Here is a 14326-nt window from a genome sequence, read left to right on the forward strand (position 1 = left end):
TCAGAGCCCAAGTCCCCCGAGGCTCTGCCTTGTGGCCATCCCCATCATTTTCACAGAGTTCAGTAGACCAGCACTGCAAGCGAGCGGATTCCTGCGGGAGAGCCCGCGGCCATGCTGTCGGGAACATCCCTCATCCTCCTCTACCTCACCGGCATTCCCGGCATTCCCCTGATCGGAAGAGCAGGGCTGCAAACCCAACCGGGTCCCACCACCACACCCCAGCAAAACCACCCCAGCCTGTTTGACGCTGCACTTCTGCAGCGCCGCCGCCGTCGCTGCTGATGAAATGTGTTTTTCTGATGGTATCCAAGAAGGATGGCACAGGCACCTGCTGCCATTGCCACCGCCGTGCCAGGGCTCACGGGGTCTGGCAGGGACAGCCAGCACTGGCGGCTCCTCCAGGACCAGAGACCAGTGTTGATGCTGGCATGCAGAAGCATCCCACCCTCCGCACGGAGGGCACCAAGGGTCAGGCCCGTGGTGAGAACCAGTGGCACCAGGCGGCAGGGACGCACGAAGGATCACCGAGTACGAAGACTTGGTGAAATATTAAAGCAGGCACTTAATAAAGCCAGCCCAGGAGCAGCAATTACCCTGTGTAATAAACCTGGCAAGGAGAGGACTTTGCCCCCCCGGCCGGGGCGGTACAGGGAGCTCCTGCCAGCGCTCACCGGAGGTGGCACGGACGTGGCACACGGCACTGCACGGCTGGGCTTCTCTCGGGCCACGCAGCTCCGTGGCCAGCCAGGAGCCCAGCTTCCAGCCCCAGAATAACGCCAGGTGGCCAACAAAGAGCAGGGTGCTGAGAAATGGTGTGGGATCACCCAGGGGTCGTTAGCCCCACAGCGTAGAAGAGCGGTGGGGAAGGGATTCCCACCTTTGCTCCGGGCACTGGGAGAAAACCCAGCACAGCTGGCCAAGGCACCGGGACCCAGGTGGCAGGTGGGGCAGTGCCCATATGGTGCTCTCCCAGCAGATAAGGGGACACCATCCCGTGAGGGGAGACACCGATGGAGGGGGTGGCGCTGGGGGAAGGCCATGCCCTGTGCTGGTGGGATGCTGGTGGCGCTGGTGGAAACTGAGCCAAGCCATGCCGGGCCGAGCCAAGGCGAGCTGAGCTGTGCCGAGCCGTGCCATGTCGAGCCGTGCTGGACTGAGCCGAGCCGTGCCTACCTCGGGGGTAGGTGCTGTAGGTGCCATGACACCTCGAGCCGCAGCAGGAGTGAGTCAAGCCGTGCTGAACCGAGCCGAGTCGAGCCGAGCTGTGCCTGCCGAGGTGGCATGATGTCCCCAGCCGTGCTGAACTGAGCCGAGCCGCGCTGTGTCAAGCCGAGCTGTGCCGTGCCAAGCTGTGCTGGACCGAGCTGAGCCATGCCCAGGTGGCATCATGTCCCAAGCTGTGCTGAGCCCAGCCGTGCCAAGCTGAACTGTGCCTACGTAGGTGGCATCGTGTTCTGAGCCATCCCGAACCGAGCTGAGCTGTGCTGTAGGTGGCCGTGCCAAGCTGAACTGTGCCTATGTAGGTGGCACGATGTCCCGAGATGGGCTGAACCAAGCCGAGCTGAGCCGAGCCATGCCTACCTAGGTGGCATCTTGTCCTGAGCCATCCTGAGCTGTGTTGTAGGCGGCATGACGTCCTGAGCGACGCTGAACCGAGCCGAGCCATGCCCACCGAGGTGGCACCATGATGTCCCCAGCCAGGCCAAGCCCAGCCGAGCCGTGCCCAGCCATAGCTGTTCCGGTGCCCTGTCGGGCAAGACGCCGCCATCCCCAGCCCCGTTGCCCCGCCAGGGTGCCGGTCCGGTGCCGGTGGGGTGTCGATGGGTGCCGGTCCGGTGCCGGTCCGGTGCCGGTGGGGTGTCGTTGGGGTGCCTGTGGGTGCCGGTCCGGTGCCGTTCCGGTGCCGGGGGGTGGTGGGGGGGCGCTGGTGGATGCCGGTCCGGTGCCGGTGGGTGCCGCAGGGTACCGAGGGTACCGGTGGGTACCGGTGGGTGCCGGTGGTGCCCGGCGCGGGCCCGACCGTCTCCCATTGGCGGGGGCGGGCCCGTCCTGGCCCCCGCCCCTTTCCCCCCCGCCGGGGCGGTTATAAACGGGCGCGGCGGGGCCGGGCGCGGCGGCAGCGGCGGGGCCGGGGCCCGGGATGGAGCCGGGGCTGGAGCGCTGGGCGTACGGAGCGCTGTGGGCGGCGCTGGCCGGTAGCCTGGCGCTGCGGGCGGCCCGGCGAGCCCCGGGGCCGGGCCGGGGGCTAGTGCTGCCCCTGGCGCTGCTGGCCGGGCTACAGAGCCTGTGCCGGGCTTGCCTGCCGCTGCCCCTGGGGCTCGCCCTGGCCGCCGCCGCCGCCTGCCTGCTGCTGTGGTGGGCATCGCCCCGCAGGCTGCTGCCGGTGGCGGGCAGAGCCGTCCTTGTCACAGGTGAGTGAGGGGACACGGCCCCCAGCCGCCCCACGGCCCCCCGGTGTGGGGTCGGTGGGGAGCGGGGCGTCCCGTGGGCACTGCTGTGAGTGGGGTCTCCCCTGGGTGCCACCCCACGGGCAGAGCGGCACGGCCACCAGCGCACCCTCTCCACGCCCAAGCTGTACCCGAGGTGAGGAGGCTTTAGAGAGTCGCCTCGGCCCCTGCGAGCGGCTCCTCGACTTTGAGCATCGACCACCGATGCCGGGAGCTGCATCCTCTGAAAGCCGGGAGATTGAATGGGACACGTGGTGGAGCTGGCGCAGAGCCGGACCGCTGGTTTGGGAGCACCTCGGCTGTCCTCCCCTCCCCTCTGGAGCCATGCTTGTTCTTAGAAAGCTTCTCATGGCATCTCTAGAGGCTACAAGGGAGCCGGCTACCTGGGGCTGAGTGCTGCTGCTTCATCCAGAGCCCTGTCCCCAGAGCTGCTGGGTGCAGATGTGGCTGTTCCCTCTCTTTGTGGGGACGTTCCTGGGAAGGGCTGCCTGGCACAGAGCTCCTCCATAGGGACGGTGGCTCTGCAGGGGATGTGCTGAACTCCCAGCCCAGGCTTGTTGGCTGGATCTCTTTGGGATATCTTGGTACGCAAGTGCTTTCCCCTCTCCTTCCTCCTAGCGGTGGGACAGGAGGATGATGAAGGTGGCTGGGACCCGTGGGTGTTTTGCTATGAGATGATGGCAGCAGGCATGGGGTGAGGAGGAAGTGCTGGAGCTAGGGTGTGTGATGTGTGCCAGGAGATGCTGCCAGCTTCACACGGATGCAGAGGTGAGGGAAACCCACGGACATGACCTTGGCAGTGCTCCCGAGGCTGGGAACCTGCATCCTGGTGGCAATGTCTGGGCTGGGTTTGGAGACCCCCAAGTTGGAGAAGGAGGGTTGTGTGTTTCCTAGAAAACTTGGTCTCATGGTGGGGACTTGCTTTGAGAAGGAGAAATGAGAGCTGGGTGACTTGTCCAGCTCTGGCACCGTGGGAAACAGACAGAGGCCTCTCCAGAGGAGGAAGCTTGGAGGAGCAAGGCAGTGGATGAATGAATGATTCAACCGAGTGAAGGTCAAAGCCGCGGTGGGGCAGGGCTGCCTGGGGAGGACATGTCTGACGGCCACCCGCTCGCAGGTGCCCTGTGGCACAGCGGGTCAAGCCAGCCCTGGCTCTGTGGCATTGCCTGTATAATTAGTGAGTCAGTGGCTGGAACAAGGTGTTCTTGCCCTGGTGCGTTGAGGTGACACCTCTGCAGCTCTGGTGTGTTTGCTCTTGGCTGTAAATACTTTGTGGTTTTACAGGTTCGAGGTGCAGCCCACGGTGCGGGATCGGCGTTTCCTCGCTGCCGCTCCAGCAGGTGCCTGCCAAGGGGCAGATGTGAGGGCTGCTCCGCCTGGGACAGCATCCCTCACTGGAGTATTTGCATAGTAATTAGCCTGATTCTGTTGCGGATTAATTCCAGACACCTCCTGGCAACTGGGCGCTGCTGGTGACTCCTGTGGGGACAGGCGGGGGGGCGGAGATCAGTGCAGGGGTGAGGTCTTGAAGAAAGGCAGCCTGGTCTTCCTCCTCTTATCCGTGGGAAGCAAGAGGGAGAAGTGTGGAGTTGTGTGCCTGGGGGTGCTGTGAAGGTGTGTGAGGCTGGGGCCAGGGCTTTGGCCGTGCTGGTTGTCCTGCTGGACCCTGTAGATCAGCTGAAAAATGCAACATGATGCCTGCCACGGAGCAGCGCAGGTCCCAGCCCAAAAAACTTTGGGCACAATTTCCTCTTGTATACATTTCTTGGCCTCCAGCTTAATCCTGCGGCAGGGAGTTGCACAGGTTCAAGGGCAGCATCTCGTGAGCGAGGTGCCCCAGCTCTTCCAGCTTCCCAGACCCCCTGGGAGCAGCCCCAAGCCAAGCTCTGCAGGTGATGCTCCAGCCCCGTGTGCTGGTCCTGGCCATCGCTGGTGAATCACAACTTTGTCTGGGGGGGGCAGGGGGGGGGACATGAAGGGAAATGAACTGTGCAGCTCGGTGGGAAAGTAGCAGAGCAGACGTGGAGCTGCTGCAGAGCAGAGCTGCTGAGCCTGCGGTAGCAGCAGGGACTTGAAAGTTGTGGTGTTTCCCATCTGCTGCAGGTTTGCATTTCGGGTGTTGCACATGAGGCTCGGCCGGAGCAGGGATGGGCAGCTGCCTGCTCCCGGCTGCTGCCGGAGGGGAGCGAGGAATGCTGCGGTCTCCCATGGTGCATCCCCTGGGCTAGCGAAGTAGGTGGCCGCTAGTCCCTGCGGTGCTGTGTTTATCCGTGGGCTGTGACCTCGGGGCTCTTGCTCTGCAGCCCGGCCATCCGGCTTCTCCGGGAGCGCAGCTCCGGCCGGTGCGGGGATGGGGGGAGGGTGGGTGAGGAAAGTGTTAATGCTGCCTTCTGTGGGGAGGTCACAGCTGTTTGCAGTGAGGAGAATGCCCTCCTGTGCAGCTGGGCTGGGAGAGGTCAGCCCCAGCAGGATGAGGAGGGGAGCCCAGATGGGCTGCTCCAGCCCAGGGCTGGGAGGGAGGGAGAGAGACAGTGGCCGTTCCATGCTGTCCTGAGCCAGCCCCGTGAGTCCAAACCTGCCTCGAAAACGAGCCCACGGCCCAGTACAGGCTCTGGGCAAGCATGGGAAGCTGTGGGGACCCTGGCATCCCTGCTGGGTACGGAGCTGCCTGGCCCAAGGCTGATCCATCACTGGCCACCTGCGGGGTAGCCCATACCCGGCATCCCTCACTGCCGGGATGTGATCAGGGCACCCTGGCACCCATGGGCCAGTGGCACAGGCGTGGGCCGGTGGCTCACCAGGAGCAGCTGTGCTCTGAGCATCAAAGGGCTGGTTTCTGTGTGTGCCTGCCCTTTCCCAAATCTATAACCAGCAACTACTGGGCGCCCTTAGGTGCGATGGGGTCCCCCTGAGCTGTGTGAGCAAAGAGGAGGGGTGTCACTTGTGTCCCCTATCCCCTTCCCATTGGGAATCGATGTAAAAGTGCTCCGGTCTCTGTAGCCTGTGCAAAGGGGATGATCTGTGAGAGCAGCCCTGGGGGGGGAGATGAGGAGCCTGTTTCTGGGCCTCTCCAGCTCCAGGCTGACAGTGCTTTGTGCAGGGTTGGGTTTTGACCTGGGTCAGTTCAGACGTGAGCCTGGATCATCCTTTGGGGCCTCCGCTCTTAGCGAGTGTCTGTGAGATTCCGTGATTCCACGGGAACCACCCGCCACAAATGGGATTTAGTGTTTGGAGGCAGCGGAGGGATGGCCGTGAGCATCCCGGGGAGCTGGAGCAGTTGTGAGCCTCTTGCTGTGTTGTGTAGCTCTGTCGTGTGCAACTGCTTGGGGTGGTTTTTCAGAGGGTAGCTAATCTCCTCGTTTATGCAGGTCCTTGGAAAGAACTGGATGCAAACTGGCCCGTAGAGCCCACAGGGCTTTGCTGGAGCGGAGGGCAGACACGAGTTGTGGAGCAATGCATTGATTCTTCCACTTGAGAAGTTGAAAACAGTGGATTGTTGCTCTCTCTGTGGAGGTCACACTTGAATTCAACGGCTCTGAAATAATCCCAAAGCCTTAGGACTGCTGCCTGGGGGAGGTGGTTTGGGTCCTTGGCATCCTTCTTCCTCCTCGGTGGAGCCTACAAAGCCAGGAGGCACCTGCGGACCATTCTGTCCCCCAACAAATCATCTTGGTGAACAAAACCTGTTGGCAGGTCAGGCTGCTCCGGACCCAAACCTGCCATGTTCTCCTTTCTTCTTCTCCTTCCCCGCCGCAGGGGAAACCCAGTTTTCCTGGTGGGGCTCTCCTGTTACAATTGCACGCCCCATTAACAATGTGAAACGGGTCAGAGCTTCGGATCATGCTCAAGGTTAACAGAGGTTTTGGAACTTGATCACAGTCAAGCGGAGCTTCGACGTTTCCCATGGACTCAACAGATGTTGAAGCATCTGGTGATTGTGGCAGGATGGAGTGATTCAATCCAGATGTCAGGATTCTCACTGTTCTGCCGCCAAGGTAAATCACTTCTCCTTGGTAGCATCACTCCCATCCGGACTTTGATGCTGTCTTAGATCCATTTTTCCAGCCGAACTGGGGGGTTGAGAGATGTCAGGGGTCTAGACTCTGAGGCTGTTGAGTAATGCCGCGGGATGGGCACCCCTGCTCCAGGGCACGGCACATCGCAGCCTGGTTTTGGTGCTGAGCCTGCCGGCAGCCTCGCGATGAGTACAACTTTGTGCGAGGACACTGTAAGTCTCCATGGGCTGCTTCCACTCGGCTTTCGGAGCCCGTGAAGCCGGCTGGGAGGTTCCCGGGGTCTTCCCTGGGTTAAGTGCAGGCTGAAAATCAGCTTGTTCCCTGTAACTGCTCTGGTTTTTCCAGGATCTATTAAAAATTAACAGCAGAGACAACTGCTCCTCCAAGCTGAGGGAGGGAGGGGTGGGGGGGAACAGGACCAAAACCGAACTCCAACCCTGCAGTACAAGCAATCTCTTGCTTATTCGAAAAAAAGAAAAGTGACATTTAACTCTTCCAGTTATGGACTTTGCCGGTTTCTGGGAGCAGAGCAGGAAACCTGCTTTTCCTACCTCTCTTTGCAAGGCTGAAGCTCTCCCCCTGCCCTGCTTTTTCAGCAGCCCTCCACGTTTTTAGAATTTTTCTTCAGAAATAGAGACCTACCCCCCCACCCCGCCTCACCACAGATGTTTAGATACATGCACTCAGCTTTTTCTCACTTATCTATTAAATAAGCACTTTTGAAGCCCGATAAAGACACAGACCTGGCGGGGTGGTTTCTTTTAGCATTGTTAACCAGAAATGATGAGCGCAGCTAATTAGGAGGAAAAGCTCATCGAAGTGGTGTGCTGTGGGAGAAGGGGGCTGGTGGAGGAAACCCAAGCTGGCCTGATCCAGCCCTCGGGGTTATGCAGGGACATGAGAGCAGCAAAGCAGTGACTTCCTGCAGAAATGAGATTGTCAGATGGGAACGGATGCTTCAGGGAGGAGAGAAGTGTAGGCAGTTGCTGCCCCCTGGTCCCATCAGCAGTGTGTCTTTAACGAGGTCTGGGATTGTGTTATTAAATTGAGTCTAGCTCCCCTCAGGTTTACAGAGGAGCTGCTCTGCTGTTCTACTGGGAGCCATGGGGATGGTGGACTTGGCCAGCTGGGGTTTGGCTTAAGTATGGACGGGGTAAGGGGGGGGTCTTCAAGGTGCCTCCACCAAGCCTGGGCAAGTGTTTGCCTTCTCCATGTAGCCTTCTTTCAGTGCTGGGCCAAAACCCCAGCTGGGAGACCTCAGCTTGCCCAGCTGACCCATGTGTAGGAGGAAAGGCCACAGGGCTTTTGTTCCTCTTCACCTCCTGATGTCCTTCCTGCGATCTCAGGTCTGAGGTGCTGCTGTGGAGCCTGAGTGGTGGAAAATGCCCAAGATGGTTGCTGTTGTGCATCTATAGGTATAGTTTGTGACTTTTCACTTTAACCATGCCCAGCGTGTACCTGTTACTTCCATCTCTGATCCCCCTGGAGAATATATCCACCATCTCCAATCCCCATTCTTCTGTCCCAGCCTGTGTGTGCTTCCATGTCCAACATATCCCTTCAGCTTCATCCTCCCCTGGAGAGCCACCAGCCCCAGAGCTTTATCAACTTTCCTGTTGGGAGCTGGCTTCCCCCATCACACATGGTGCTGTCCCGGGATTTGCTGGCTCTAAGGCTATAATCTTGAAAAGCAGTTTTCAGCTTTACAGGCTTTGCAGCGGGGTGGCCTCTTGCTGGGCAGCTGACCCAGGGGAGCCAGATGGTGGGTGGCATCCCCCAGGCAGGCTGGGGATGGAGAGGAGGGATGGGGCTGGTGAGCTGAGGCCCCGGAGGAGGTACCTGCCCTGATGTCTTCTGCAGAGGCTCTGAAAGCCTCTTCTTTCAAGCCTTTCTGTTTCTTCTGGTGGTGGCAATCTTCTCATGCTGGGTCTCTCAGCTTCCACCAGACATACCCTTGAGTAGATTTGTCCTACCTTGTCTCTCCACTCCGGTGGTCATACTCCGGTTTGGCATAAAGGTCATATCATGAACACCCTCATCCCTGGAGGGGTTCAAGGCCAGGTTGGATGGGGCTTTGAGCAACCTGGTCTGGTCTGGTGGGAGGTGTCCCTGCCCAGAGCAGAGGGTGGGACTGGATGGTCTTTAAGGTCCCTTCAAACCCCAACCGTTCTATGACTTGCATCTCATGATCCTGTCCAAAGACACTGTGACCAATGCTTACTCCTTTCCAGAATCCCAGTTACCAGGTGGGGACAAGCTGTATAATCCAGGGTGTGCAGTGATTCTGTGGTGATTTCTTTCCCCCTTTCAGCTGGTGGGTTGGGCTCTGCCTGTGCTGTCTGTCCCAAGCTGAAGGGCATGGGGGGGTGATGGCATGTGTGTTGCCCTTCAGCCTGGTTCAGCACAACTATGTCCAGGCATGTCCATCTAGAGGGCCACCTTCATATATTTTGGGAAGATAAACCAGAAGAGTCTTGTGATCCTCAAACTCTGAAGAGCTGGTGGGAGCTGCAGGCAGAGGGCGAGGGGGGGACAACTTAAATCAGGTATAGAAGGGGCTGGTGTGGCTTGAGGTGGCCATGGGGGTATGGCCCTTAGCCTAAAGGTCTAAACAGCTCAATGTATTTCAAAAGCTGTCTTGAGTGAAGCTCAACTGGTGCTCACAAGTGATTTTGCTCAGTTTCTTAAAAAATAAAAATAAAGCCCCGCTAAACCTGAGCTCCACATGGACCTGGAAGCTGCAAGAGGAAAATACAGTTGGTACAACTGCAGAGCCCATGGTGATGTGGGGATGGGCAGGTCTTGCAGCTATTCTTCTGCTTGCCTGGGCTTGTGGCAAGTAGTGGGAGTTTATTCCTGTGATAAGGGGAGCGATGAGATGGCACTTCACAGGCAAAGTAGAATTTCATCACCGAAATACCCCTCAACTGCTGCAACTCCATTGTAGCTTTATTACGGTGCTGCACGCTCCGAGCTGCTCAGCATCAGGATCCCCTGGGCTTGCTTTGGAGCGGCTGCTGTGGTTGGCACTGCCCCAGCCTGGCTTTGTCCCTGCTGGGACCGTGTGTCCCAGCCCCCTGTGACTTGTCCACCTCCACGGTGCTGTGGGTGGAGTGGCACCATGTCCTGCGTGGCAGTTCAGGGCTCTTCCACGTCTGACCCGACCCACTGTGCAGCCAGAGGTTCTCCTGGTCCCGTGGTGGCTGCGGTGCTTTGCTGTCCTGGCTAGAAGTACTTTCCCTGAGATGTCCTGGGGTGGTGATGGCTCGCGGTGGCCTATGTAGAAGAGCTGGTCTTCCCTTCTGCTGCTTGTGGATGGCTTAGCCCTGCCTGTAGCAGATCTTAGGCATGACCTTCTGCCTCTCCTCGCTGGCTCCTGGGGCCTGATGGCTTATCACATGTGAGAGGTGGATATGGGGCTTGATTGGTGTTTCTCCAGCCCACTGGGAGTCCTTGGGGAGCCCTCTTGCAGCTCGGGGATGCTGCACGGTAGGTGCCCCAGCCATGGCTTTGCTGCCACCACCTCATTCCCTGGGAGCATCTTCAGTGCCACATCCTGGCCGTGGCTGGTAGAGCTTCCCAGCCTGGCTCCCACCCAGCCTCTCCCTCTCCAAAAGCCCATGTGGATGTGTTACCAGCACCCACTTGGCATTGACACTGATCCTGTCGCGCTGTCCCTGGACCACGGGTGTCCTTCCCTTCCCAGTGACAACTCTTGCTGATGGATGGCTTTCTCTGGCGCCGTGTTCCCAGTTCGCCGTGTTCCCTCTTGAAGGTGATTATTAACCCGGTTATCACCGCAGCTCTTCACAACTTCCTCTTCTCAGAGGGGACATCCATCCATCCATCCCAGATTAGCTCTGATGTACAGGCTGTACCCTTTCCCAGGTGACGCCCGTGCTGCTGCCTTCTCCTGCTCCTCCCTGCCCCTGCGCAAACCCTTGGCCGCAAGAGTCTGGTGCTCCTTTTGGGGAGTCGATCTCCCCTCGGTGGAGACGGCAGTTGTGGGAAGATCCTGTCTGGCCCTGAGATGCGGCGAGTGGCTGCTTCTAGGAACTTCCCTGCACCCTTTTTCTGCGAAACCCTGAAGCGTTGCTGGGAGGAGAGGTGCTTCCTCTGCCCTGCCTGTTTGTGAGCCCTGGTTTGGTCTCCAGCAGCAGCAGCATCACTGCTGGGCTGGGTCTGGCCGACCTCCCGGGCTGTTCTGTGCCCATTCCTCCTCCATCCCAGGAAAACTCTGGTGTTTTTGCCTCTGCTGACCCCACCGGTGTGAGCCCTTAGGCTGAGTTTAGCAGCTCTGGGAGCCAACCTGCCCTCCCCAGAGCTTAAAATCTGCACCAAGGCTTCTTGCAAGCTCCTGGGTGGATCCTGAGCTCCTCGAGCATCTGGCTGGGTGCTGGCCCTATGCAGGGGTAGGTGGTTTGGGCTCATCCTGTCCCAGATGCACCAAGGCCATGTGCGATGTAACCAGCTCCTGGCTTTGTTAGCTCCACCAGCTGCAAGCAGCATCTGCTGCCCGGCTTTGAGGGGGGACGGGGTCGGGGGGGGAAGGCATCTGGGTGGCTTTTGGTGACAGTGATGAGGAGGGCTCTGGCTCCCCACGCTGATTTATCTTGCAGCTGGTCTTGTGCCATCGGGTCCCCAATACGGATGCCCTGGAGCCGGTTCCTGCTCCTGAGAAACGGGCTTTAATTCAGGAGCCGTGGCATTGGGGTGCCGCCTCGCCTCTGCCCGGCTGCTCCGGGTTGTCTGGGCAGAAAATCAGATTTTCCCCCTTCTCTTTGGTTTGTTGAGTGAAAGAGATCTCCCCCCGGGGTGGAGGTGACGGCGTGTGAGGCTTCAGAAACACTTGGCTAATCCGTTGTAATTCATACCATCTGGCCCTTGTCCCCGGCGCGGGGAGGGGGTCGGGTCACCCCCAAGCCCCCTGCGGTGATGGGCATCCTCAGCTCTGCCTTCTGCTCCATGGGTCCCCTCGGGGGGCTGCCTGGCCTCCGCCCCATCCTGTAGGATGTGCTGGGGGGGACACAGATGTGGCATTTCACCCCCAGGCTGTGGGAGCTGTCAGCGCCCAGGCTGATAATCTCCCTCCGGGGGGGCCCCCTTGGCTCCGGTCCTGCCCTGGGAAGGAGCTGAGGCTTTTTCAGGGACACCCACCCAGGCTTCTTGGGTGGGGGGGTGCTTGTACATTGTCCGCTCGTGTGGATTTGGAGCCATCTCCCTGGGTTTAATTTAATTTAATTGGGCTCGTGGCTTCCCGAAACCGGGTGCTGAGGACCACCAGCAGCATCACCAGGGCTGCTGCCATCTCCTCCCGCCCCGGCCCCATCTGCCAGTGCCCGGGGAACGGGTGGCTGTTCCTGGGGGCATCTGTGGGGCGGGGGGATGACACCCCACTGCTGGCACACCACACTGCCGTGCCAGCCACCAGCTGGAGTGCAGTTTCCTGTTGACGGTGATGCCACTGGCTGCAGTGGGGGCTGCCGGTGTCCCTGCTCCCCCACCAGGACCCTGGGTGCGGGCCATGGGTGGTCAGAGCCGGCGGGGGCGGCCGTGGCAGCTCAGCTGCTGTGGTCACAAGCGCTCCTGCCATCTCCTCCCTCCCTCTCTCCCCAGCACCCTGCCAAGAATTTGTTCCCTCTCTCCCCGGGGCTGACATCACCCCTTTTGTCGCTCCTCGCTCCGAACATGTGTGGCATCTGGGAGGTGTTGGCCGCAGGGCCCTGCCCTCCCCACGAGGGCTTTTGCTGGGCTCTTCCTCCTGCCCCACGCAGGGACCCTCCCTGCCCCCTCCCCGAGTCCCTTTTGGGGATCCCCATCCCCTCTGGTGGCACCATCCCCACCGCATCCTGCTCCAGCCGCCCCTGCTCAGTGCCACCTCGCCCCGGGCATCCTCATCTGCAGGGTGCTCCCGGGATAGAGCCGGGACCGGTTCCCGCTGTGCCTGCTGGGGTGCCCGGCGGAGCCTTCCCATGGCATGGCCAGGCTCAACCCCCCCCGTCCCACACCCGGAGAAGCTGGATCCGAGGCGGCGGTGGCGGTGAATCCTGCCGGGGCCAGAAGGCAACACCTCTGAGCAAAATGTCAGCCGTGTTTAGCTTGGCATCCCAGGCAGGATTTGAGCTTGAGCCTATGGAAACAAGCAGCTCAGCGTGTTAATCCACTCGGCCTCGGCGCCCCGGCTCCCCTCCGGCTGACGGTGTCCTTGAGCCCCGCGCTGTCCCAGGGCTGGTGACAGTGGTGACAGCCCCATCTTGGCGAAATGTCTAGCACAGGGTGGTGGGGGACACAGCCCGAAAGCTCTGTGTGGGAGGTGGGATTGATGTCTTGGGATTTGGGGAGCTGTGGCAGGGCTGCAGGGGGCACGCAGGGCCCCCAGGCAATGGACTGCAGAGCTGGGGAAGGGACGATGCTGCTCCAAGTGCCCGACCCAGCTGACGGGCACCTGGCTGCCTCCACTCTTGGTGAGAGATGGAGCATCTCCCAAGGATGCCCCACGGCTGCCCTTGTCCCTAGGGTGTCCCTGGGGCTGCCAGGGCTGACCCCAGGGGAGCTGGTCCATCAGAGGGATGCTCGGTCCTGGGGCAACTCCTCTCCAGCTTCCACACCAGGGTCCCAGACTGGGGTGGCCGTGGAGGGAGCAGCTCCCGGGGCGCTGCCGCTGCGCCCGGGCACCCGCTGGGCTCTGGGCAGCTTTGCAGCCACTTCTCCAGGGGCTTCTTCAGCCAAGCTGCACTTCTGACCACCGAGGCTTTGCAGGTCTGTGCTGGTCTTTTCCCATTGTGCATTGCTCAGGGATGAGGATGCTCAGCACATGGCTTGAGGATGTACAGCTTGTGGTTTGGGGATGAGGATGCACGGCTTTCAGCTCAGGGGTGAGGATGCTCGACTTGTGGCTAGGGGATGAAGATGCGTGGCTTGTAGCTCCACAGCTCAGGGATGAGGATGCACGGCTCGTGGTTCGGGGATCAGGATGCATGGCTTGAGGATGAGGGTGCATGGCTCATGGCACGGGGATGAGGATGCTCGGCTTGTGGCTTGGGCATGAGGGCACACAGCTTGCAGCTCAGGGATGAGGACGCGTTGCCTGCAGCTCCACGGCTCAGGGATGAGGGTTGATGGCTCACAGCTCAGGGGGTGAAGCCACTCCTACGTCACATTGGGGTGAGCGCTGCAGACCTGTGCCACCAGCCCTGCCCTCCGTCACGTCCCGTGCCAGCAGTGGGCGCAGGGGGCGGGTGGGTGGTCGTGGAAGACGTGTTATCGCCCCTCTCATCTCCGCTCAGCAAACCCTGGTGTTGATTTTGAGCACGTGTCCGTGTGGGGCGGCCTCGGTGCTGGCTGCGGGAGCAGCATGAATACCTGAGACGGCAAAAAAGCCAGCGCCTGACTCACCCGAAAGAAATGTGCCCGTTCCAAACCGGGACTGCGGCTTCAGCTGGCAGCACGTGAGCCCAGCCTGGCTCCCGGCAGCGAGGAAGCTCGAGCGGTGGCCACCCCCTGCCACGGCTCGAGCAGGTGGCAGGGGACTTCGCCGAAGCTCCAGCCCCTCGAGTGGCTCCGCTTTCGCCGGCGAGGGGCATCTCTGGGCGGTGGGCACACAATGCCGCGTGGTCGGTCCCCTTCACCCTCCCCAAGTGGGCAGGAGGGCACCCCAACGGCCGTGCCGGAGGCCAAACCTTTCTGCTTGCTAGAGATAGATAAAGCCGGGGGGGGGGGGGGGGGGGGGTGTCGTGCTAAAATCCCAGCAGATGCCGGTGTGCCCTGCTCCTGGGAGAGCCACTGCGGCGGCTGGAGCTTCTGCAAAGTCCCCAGGAATTGCTGCCGACCCGCCGCTCCGGCAAAAGGCCAGCCAGCCCCTGG

At 60.6% G+C, this 14326-nt stretch overlaps 1 protein-coding gene across 1 annotated transcript in view; it reads left to right on the forward strand.

Moving 5' to 3' along the window:
* Positions 1 to 2140: 2140 nt before the first annotated feature.
* HSD11B2 (hydroxysteroid 11-beta dehydrogenase 2) overlaps positions 2141 to 14326 on the forward strand; it is a 17971-nt gene continuing 5785 nt past the window's right edge. The window contains exon 1 of the mRNA XM_074151751.1: positions 2141 to 2411. Within this exon, the coding sequence (XP_074007852.1) occupies positions 2141 to 2411 (271 nt within the window). The remainder of the gene's footprint in view (positions 2412 to 14326) is intronic.

The sequence above is a fragment of the Numenius arquata genome, chromosome 8 (genome assembly GCF_964106895.1).
Source record: "Numenius arquata chromosome 8, bNumArq3.hap1.1, whole genome shotgun sequence".
Taxonomy (NCBI): domain Eukaryota; kingdom Metazoa; phylum Chordata; class Aves; order Charadriiformes; family Scolopacidae; genus Numenius; species Numenius arquata.